Source organism: Prenolepis imparis, unplaced genomic scaffold, assembly GCF_030444845.1.
Source record: "Prenolepis imparis isolate NDT839.2.m4 unplaced genomic scaffold, iyPreImpa1.0 SCAF_7, whole genome shotgun sequence".
Classification (NCBI taxonomy): domain Eukaryota; kingdom Metazoa; phylum Arthropoda; class Insecta; order Hymenoptera; family Formicidae; genus Prenolepis; species Prenolepis imparis.
Window position 1 is genome coordinate 16,846,605 of NW_028141165.1, and position 8,893 is coordinate 16,855,497.

The 8,893-nt window shown below is 52.5% G+C and overlaps 1 protein-coding gene across 1 annotated transcript; it reads left to right on the forward strand.

Annotated features, from left to right (window-relative positions):
- The first annotated feature begins 2,627 nt into the window (after positions 1–2,627).
- Positions 2,628–3,353, forward strand: LOC145938649 (uncharacterized). Its single transcript, XM_083042420.1, has one exon. It carries the CDS (start codon positions 2,628–2,630, stop codon positions 3,351–3,353), a length of 726 nt encoding a protein of 241 aa, XP_082898546.1.
- Positions 3,354–8,893: the final 5,540 nt, after the last annotated feature.

Sequence of the window (8,893 nt, forward strand, 5' to 3'; positions counted from 1 at the left end):
CTGCCGAAGCCCCGCTTCTATCCATGGATAGGGGGGCCTCACCAAGCCAAGAGGGGCAAGGAACTTCGCTTCCGCACTACGGCGGGGAAGCCCCAAGCCCCCGGTGGAGGGACGAAGGGAACCAGGATGTGGAGATGGCGGAGGTAACCCCACCTATCCAACCACTGGCGAATACTGTAACCCCAGTGGTGGATAGGCAGGAGGAGGACAGGATGAAACAGGAGAATCTAATGGCCATGATAGAGGGCATAATGGAGAGGCTCCTGGACCGCCTGGGAGCCCCTCCAACCTCACATGACCGTTGGAAAGAGGCGTAGATATGAGGGAAATACAGGCAGTGAAACAGCCTGCCACATGGAACAACCCCCCTCCTCCAAAGAGGAAAAGAAAGGCATTAAGGTCCTCTCGGTGATCACGCTCAACCCACCTGCAAATCCGTGGAAGAGCGTGGCACCGAAGGCCCCTGTGAAGAAAGCGGCGGCCACCAAAGAACCAGCGGCTGCCAAGAAGGGGCAAAATGTGAAACAGCCTCTCCCCCAGCAGCAACAACAACAACAACAGCAACAGCAGAAGAAGCCACGACAGCAACAACAGGCTTCCATAACCCAGCCACCGAGGCAGCCTCCATCTGCAAACAACCCTGCAGGTCAGGAAACATGGGCCACGGTGGTTGGAAAGAAGAAGGCAAAGGCGGAAAGGAGGATAGCGGCAATCACCGCTCCGAAGGCCGCTGCCATCAAGGGAGGAGAAGGAAAGGCGACATCACAACCTTCCCAAGTTAAGACCAGGAAGGAGCCAAAAACGGCGGTCGTCACCGTCACGGCTCCTCCTGGTCGTTATGAGGAGGTAATGCGGGAGGCAAGAATGAAGATCAATCCCGCCTCCCTAGGTATCCCTTCGGGGATGAAAATCTCCAAAGGGATTACTGGGGCCCTCAAATTTGATGTCCCCGGCAAGGACAGTAATAGGCTGGCCGACAAATTGGCGGCCAGCCTAAGGACGGTATTCTCCGCAAAGAAAGAGGTGAGGATAGATAGGCCCACGAAGATCGGGGGCGGGTGTCGCCCGGCGAAAGCCCTGCGGCCGGGAGTCGAGCGGCATCCGTCCCCGCCCCCGCCGAGTTCCTCCTTCAGGGGAGGGTCTCGGCGGTGCCCCCGGGCCGATGGTCGAATCCCGCTAAGGGAGGGAACTGCGGCCTGGGGGCACGGGGGATCACAGGGACTCAGTTAAAGAGCCCCATTGCACGCGATCCCCCCGGGAAGGGACATGGCAATGGCGGCCCTCTCACCGGTGTTCTAGAGCGCCGATGGGAGGGCACCTCTGCCTGCGGTGAGAACTCTCCCCTTCTGGGGGGAACCCTCGGGAGAAGAGCTTCCGGAGCGTCGGCCGAATCTCCTTTCCCTTTAGGGAGGGAGAGGGAGCCCCGATCCGGAGGCGGGGGGTGGCGGCTCGAGCGGGAAGACTCGAGCCGTGACCCCGCCCCCCAAACTCGTTGGGAGGGCGCGGCGTGGGGGTGATGCCCCCCTGCGCCGCAACCGGGAAGGACCGCAAGAACATTCGCGGGGGGAGTATCTTCCTTTCGGGGAGGATGCTCCCCTAGAAGGTAGGGCCAGGGGATGGTAAGATGTAATGCTCCGGCAGTTCCTTGCCATCCTCATAAGCGCCAGCGAAGGCACCCGCTGTGGTTTTAGTGCGGTAGGTCTTGGACCCCACCGCCGATCCATACGTGGATCGGCGATGGGGGACAAGGAGTCCCACATAACCCTCATCCCCTACCCGGGGGGTGAGTGGTACCATGAGGTTTCCACAGCGCAAAAAAAAAAAAAGGCCCACGAAGATGGCGGAGTTATGACTCCGGGGCTTGGAGGAATCCATCACGCCCCGTGAAATTGCCATCGCGGTGGCGCACAACGGGGGGTGCGTGGAAGAGGAGGTAAAAGTGGGGGACATTCAAATGTCCCCCGGTGGAGTATCCACGGTGTGGGTAAGATGCCCACTCTCCGCGGCAAACAAAATTGCTGCCGCGGAGAAGATCCAAATTGGCTGGGCGATCGTCGGGGCACAACTGTTGGAAACCAGGCCCCTCCAATGTTACAAATGCATGGAGGGGGGTCACGTCCAGCAATGGTGCCCCAACAAGACCGACCGCAGTGGACTATGTTACCGCTGCGGTCGAGAAGGATACGTAGCAAAGGATTGCAAGGAGATTCCAAATTGTCCTATTTGCAAGGACAGGAACCTCCCGGCAAACCATCGCTCAGGGGAGAAATCGTGCCCCACAGTTAAGAAGGGCACGAGAGGGCTGGCGCTGAATAAAACCAGCAAAAAATCCCAGCCTTCCCCCCCTGAAACAAGGAAGGAGGAGACGAGCAGGCCATCCTCCTCCGCCGCCATAGGACCAGTTCCAACAGCGGGGAGGAGGAGGGCTAGTGAAGACGAAGGAGTTCCTTCCGCAGTAATCGGAAGAAAGAGAAGAAGACTGCGGGAGGAAGTACACGAGAAAGACTCCGCCTCCGATATGGAGGCGGAGGAGGAGACGGACACCGGAGTGGATGAGGATGACCTGTAAAATCATACAGGCCAACCTCAACCACTCCGGGAGGGCCCAGGACTGCCTGCTGCAGGAAATGGCACAGGCAGACTGCGGGCTGGGGATCCTCTCGGAACCGTATAATGTCCGAGAGGGCCCCAAAATCGCGGCTAGCCTAGATGGACAAGCCGCGATTATATGGAGGAAGGCTGCGAACTCCCCGCCCACGGAACCATTTTCCAAAGGACTGGGGTTCGTAGCAATAAAATGGGGGCCCATCGCAGTGGTGAGCGTCTACCTGCCGCCGAGCCTGGGGCCTAGAAACTTTGCGCACAGGCTTGAGGTGGTGGGTAGACAGATACGAAAGTTCTCCCCCGGTCCAATTATTGTTGCGGGTAACTTTAACGCCAAATCCGGCATCTGGGGCTCCCCGCGGCAGGACCGGAGGGGGAGCATGGTAATAGATTGGGCGGCGGACCATGGTCTCAACATAATGAACAGCGGGGTGACGCATACGTGCGTAAGGATGCGGGGGGGCTCCATAGTCGACCTGACCTGGCCGAACCCCCTCGCATCCAGGTTGATTAGAGGATGGAGGGTGGCGACGGAGAAAGAAACTCTATCGGACTACGAATACGTGGAGTTCTCCGTTGCCGCCATCCCCAGGGAGGCCATGGCCCGTCGCCGGGAAGTAAGAGAGAAGAAAAAGCGATGGGCCCTCAAAAAGCTGGATCAGGACGCCTTTATGGCGTCCATACACGGCGCCCTCATGTGCAGAGGGGGCGCCGTGGAGGAAAAGAGTCTAGGGGGCAAGCTCGACTGAATCCTGGGCACAATGACAGACGCATGCAATGCGTCTATGCCCAGATCTGGTGCCCGACCGCCGAAGAAAACCTACTGGTGGTCGGATGAGCTTGCCCAGACTAGAAGGGAGTTGGTCCGCCTGAAAAGGCGGGCCATAAGGAAACACCGCACAAACGGCGGAGAAGAGGCATGGGAGCAGTACAGGTCCCTCAGGGACCAGCTGCGTAAAGACATCCGAGCAGCGAAGGCGAGATCCTGGGATGAACTTCTTTCCACCCTGGACAAGGATCCATGGGGACGCCCCTATAGAATCGTTTTAGGCAAGCTGAAACAGAGGGCGTCCCCAACGACGGAAACACTGGATCCCCTCCTCGTCAATATGATCATAGACACCCTGTTTCCTGTAATGGACGACGACGGTTAAATAACCCAATTCCAGAGCAGGAGGCGGGGTGGGACGAGGAGGAACACCATGTGTCCAGGGAGGAATTACGGGGTGTCATCAGGAGAATAAAGAACGGCAAGGTGCCGGGACTTGATGGCATCCCAGGAAAGACCTTGGGCCTCGCCTCAAAGGAGATGATGGATCCCCTGAGGGACCTGTACACTACATGTCTCAAGAAGGGTAAGTTTCCCTCCTTATGGAAGGAGGCCAATCTAGTCCTCCTTCCTAAGGCAGGCAAGCCGCAGGACCAGCCGTCCGCATACCGGCCGATTTGCTTGCTGGACGAGGCGGGCAAAATCTTCGAAAGAATTATTGCCAACCGCCTCGTCCGGCACCTGTCCCGGGTAGGACCGGATCTTAATAAAGATCAATACGGGTTCCGGGTCGGGCGCTCTACGATAGACGCTATCCAGAGAGTGCGCTCGACTGCGGAATCCGTGATGGAGGAGGGCGGGGTGGCGTTGGCGGTGTCGCTAGACATCTCCAACGCATTTAACACCCTGCTCTGGCGGCGAGTGGGGGAGGCTCTGGAGCACCATCAGGTGCCCCCCTATCTCGTCGCCACGATCCGGGACTATTTCCGGGATAGGAAAATATCCTATTACGACCGGGATGCGGAACGGCGAGAAAGGCAAATGTCGTGTGGCGTTCCACAGGGGTCAGTGTTGGGTCCCCTACTGTGGAACATCACATACGATGTGGTCCTGCGGACTGCCATCCCCGCCGGCTGCGGCGTCATCTGTTACGCCGATGACACTCTCATCATAGCCGGCGGGGAGAACTGGAGGGACGCCGTGGCGAAAGCAAATATCGCCACGGCAAAGGTGATCCACATCATAAAGGTGGTAGGACTAAAGGTGGCGCCCCACAAAACCGAGGCTACCTTCTTTCACAAAGGAAGACGTGGCGCGCCACCTAAAGTCAAGATCAGGATGGAAGGCACCCCGGTCGAGGTGGGGACCCGGATCAAATACCTGGGTCTCCACCTCGATAGCCGTTGGGCCTTTGGCGAATACTTTCGCCAAATATCCCCCAGGGTGGAGAGGGCGGCTATGGCCTTAAGCCGTCTTCTCCCAAACCTGGATGGGCCGGGCGAAAGTGTTCGCCGCTTGTACGCTGGCACCGTCCACGCAATGATGTTGTACGGTGCTCCCATATGGGCGGAGAAGGTGGTCGCCACCTGCAAGCTGCGAGATAGCTTACGTCAATTGCAGCGGCGGGTGGCGAACAGAATCTGCCGGGGGTACCGGACAGTCAGTTGGGTGGCAGTGGGGGTACTCGCTGGAGTACCCCCAGTTGAGATCCTCGCCCGCATGCACGCAGAAGTGTACGGCAGAGTACGCGAACTGCAGCGGGCGGGGATCGTGGTGACGGACGATGCCAGACGTACCATTAGAGGGCAGTCTCGGCGGGTCTCCATAGACCGTTGGTCGCGCATGCTGGAAAATCCAGCACTGCCCGGCTGGAGAACCGTTAAGGCAATTCAGCCTATCCTGGCCCAATGGCTTAATAGGTCGAAAGGCGGGATGACCTTCAGAATGACCTAGATATTTACCGGGCATGGATGCTTCGGTGAGTATCTGAGTCGAATTGGAAAGGAGCAATCCAGGGTGTGCTGGCACTGTGACTGCCAGTGCGACACGGCCCAGCACACTCTGGCGGAATGTCCGGCATGGGCCAGCGAAAGAGAGGAGCTGGTGTCGGTTATCGGCAGGGACCTGTCCCTGCCAAGAGTGGCAATAAAAATGGTAGAAGAGGAGGAGGGATGGAGGGCGGTCTCCTCCTTCTGTGAGAAAGTGATGCTCCAGAAGGAGGAGGCTGAAAGGGAGAGGGAGAGACGGGGGAGTAGGAAGAGACTCGCCCGCTCCCCTGAATCCCGGGAGGAGAGGGACGACCCCTCCTGGCTGCCCGGGCGAGGAAACCGCCGTGGTGGGGGCCGGGGGGGTTTGGGCCCCGTCCCGCCCCAGGCAAAACTGGGGTGGGATGAGGTTTTCGGGGGGGAACGCCGAACGCTTAAATCCGGAGTTCCACCCCCGAAGACCTCGCGGGAGGGATAAGGATTCTCCTTGACTCGTCAAGGGAAGCCGTCCGAACCTCGAGGAGAGCCCTCGGCTGACGACCGAATCCGCTAACCCTTTGGGAGGGAGTCCCAGCCGGGGGCCGGGGGGCCGGGGCTCGAGCGGGAAAACTTGAGCCCCGACCCCGCCCCCCACTAACACGGGAGGGCGTGACGTGAGGGTGGTGTCCCCCTTGCGTCACAACCGGGACGGATCCGCACGATGGCGGACGGGGACTCGCCTTTGATCCTTGGATTAGGCGATTCCCCGGGGAAGAATAGGCGAAGGGGTGCGAGGACGGCATGGGATACCAGCATCCCTCGCACCCCCGAGCATCGCCCGAGATAGGACACCCGCTGGGGTTTTAGTGAGGTACACTTGGGCCCCCTGGCTGAACCTTTCGAGGCTCGGTCAAGGGGAACAAGGATTCCCACATAACCCACGGCCCCATCCCGGAGGCGTGGGTATCCATAAAGGATTTCCCCAGCGCATCAAAAAAAAAAAAAAAAAAAGATCCACGATCCTGGACGGTGTCGTTAAAACCCAAGGGAATAAAACGACCAATGATCCTCCCGAAAAAACGAAAATTAATCAAAAAAAATCACTGCAACCTTAAAGCATTCAGTGAATAAAAATAATAATAATAAATCCTCAAGTAATAAAGACAATTCAAATCACATTATTGCGACCCGTGGGACCGAAAATATCTCTAATTTTTATACCAACGATTCTCTATATTCTGAGGAAATAGAGAACGACACAACTTCCATTGAATTCGATGAGAAAAATTCTCCTTGCGATCGTACAACCGTTATTACACAGTTATCACGATTAGAACATTTACATTCTGAGGAATTAGATAATGTCAAATCATTAATTTTGAATCATTCCGATAGATTTCATCTCCCTGGCGATAGCCTCGGTGCTACTAATGCTACGCAGCATTTTATACCTACTACTAATGAACTTCCTCTTCATACTATTCATAAACAATACCGATTTCCCCCTATTCATAAAGACGAAATTAACAAACAAGTCAACGAACTATTATCCAATAATATAATCGAATATTCAACTTCCCCTTATAACTCCCCTGTATGGATAGTGCCTAAGAAACCCGATTCTCAAGGCAACAAAAAATGGCGAATGGTTATTGATTATCGTAGTATCGAGTACCTCAATGAAAAAACAATAGGAGATGCCTATCCTCTCCCTAATATAACTGACATCCTAAATAAACTAGGATCCGCCAAATACTTTTCCGTCCTTGACCTAGCCTCTGGCTTCCATCAAATTCCTATGGCATCTAAAGATGCACCAAAAACCGCCTTTTCCACTCCATACGGTCATTACCAATTTAAGAAAATGCCTTTCGGTTTAAAAAACGCTCCCGCGTCTTTTCAACGACTAATGGATAATGTACTTTCCGGCTTACAGGGCAATGAATTATTTGTATACATGGACGATATAGTAATCTATGCCAGATCACTAAAAGAGCATTAAATTAAAATTAACAAATTAATGCATAGGCTAAGGGACGCGAACTTAAAATTACAGCCAGATAAATGCGAGTTTTTACGTCACGAAATAGCTTATCTTGGTCACATAATCGGAGATAACGGAGTTAGACCCGATCCCAATAAAATAAAGTCCATAAAGAATTTTCCAATTCCAAAAACTGAAAAGAATATAAAACAGTTTCTAGGACTGGCAGGATATTATAGACGATTTATTCCACAATTCTCTAAAATCGCAAAACCTTTAACAGATTTATTAAAGAAAACTAACACATTTAATTGGCAACAACGACAAACCGAATCTTTCAATATTCTAAGACAATCGTTATGCTCCGAGCCAATACTGCAATATCCTGACTTTACCAAACCTTTTGTTTTAACAACCGATGCATCCGGATAGGCTATCGGGGGAGTACTCAGTCAAGGACAAATCGGGAAAGACCTGCCTATCGCTTACACATCCCGCGTATTAAATAAAGCCGAACAAAATTACTCCATTATCAAAATTGAATGTTTAGCAATAGTTTATTGTATCAATCATTTTCGACCTTATTTATACGGGAAAAAGTTTATAATTATCACCGATCATAAGCCTCTAATATGGTTACATTCTATTAAAGACCCTTCTTCCCGGTTATGGAAGTGGAGAACGAAATTAGCGGAATATGAATACGAAATTCAATATAAAAAGGGAAGTTTAAATAATAACGCAGACGCTTTATCTAGAAATCCACCTATTAATCTCGCTGTTCCAATACTCAATAATCACGATCACGATGTACCTTCGAATGAATCGATAGTTTTTCCCAAATCCGTACCTGGAAACTCCAATGATTACCCTGAACCGCTTAAAAACACACCTCCTAATCCACACCCAGTAGAAACTGATATAACAATAGAGGAAGAAGAATATTCTAGTGACGAAGATGAGGTTGAAGACAATCGAGAAACGATTATAGACCTGCGCGAAGGAGACCATTTATATGAAGAAATACTTCAACTCCCAGAACCCCGAGATACAGATTTAATTATAGTTTTCGAAAACCGCGATAGTTTATTGAGACAAAACGATACTCATGTAATTTTTATTCAATTAAACGGAACTCCCTACGATAACGGTGCCAAAGAATATGAAAAGGCCAACCTATTACCGGAATACGAGAATCTCGTATTCGAAAGAGCAAATGTTCAAACGGTTAAATCTAGAACCTTAATATCCATTCCTATAAAGTTAAATAATCACTCGCGTTTGAAACCGCCAACTTTAAAAAATTGTATACGCTCTCTCTTAGATGTTGTAACAGAATTACAATTAGCTTCTTTTAGTATCAGTAAAACCGACCGTTTTGATGATATACCGTGGCGTTATATAATTAATCAGAATCAAGAATTTTTACGAGAGTTACCTATTCACATTACTGTCTGCGAAAATTTAATCCGAACTCCTTCTACCGAAGAACGCGAAGCTCTCATAATTGAAAATCATTCTTCTGCTCACGGTGGTCACAAAGGAGAGTACTCTGCGTTGATACCACTGCTT

What these genes read in the sequence shown, in the direction of transcription:
- LOC145938649 (XM_083042420.1), top strand. Translation starts at nt 2,628, where the DNA reads ATGGCACAGGCAGACTGCGGGCTGGGGATCCTCTCGGAACCGTATAAT.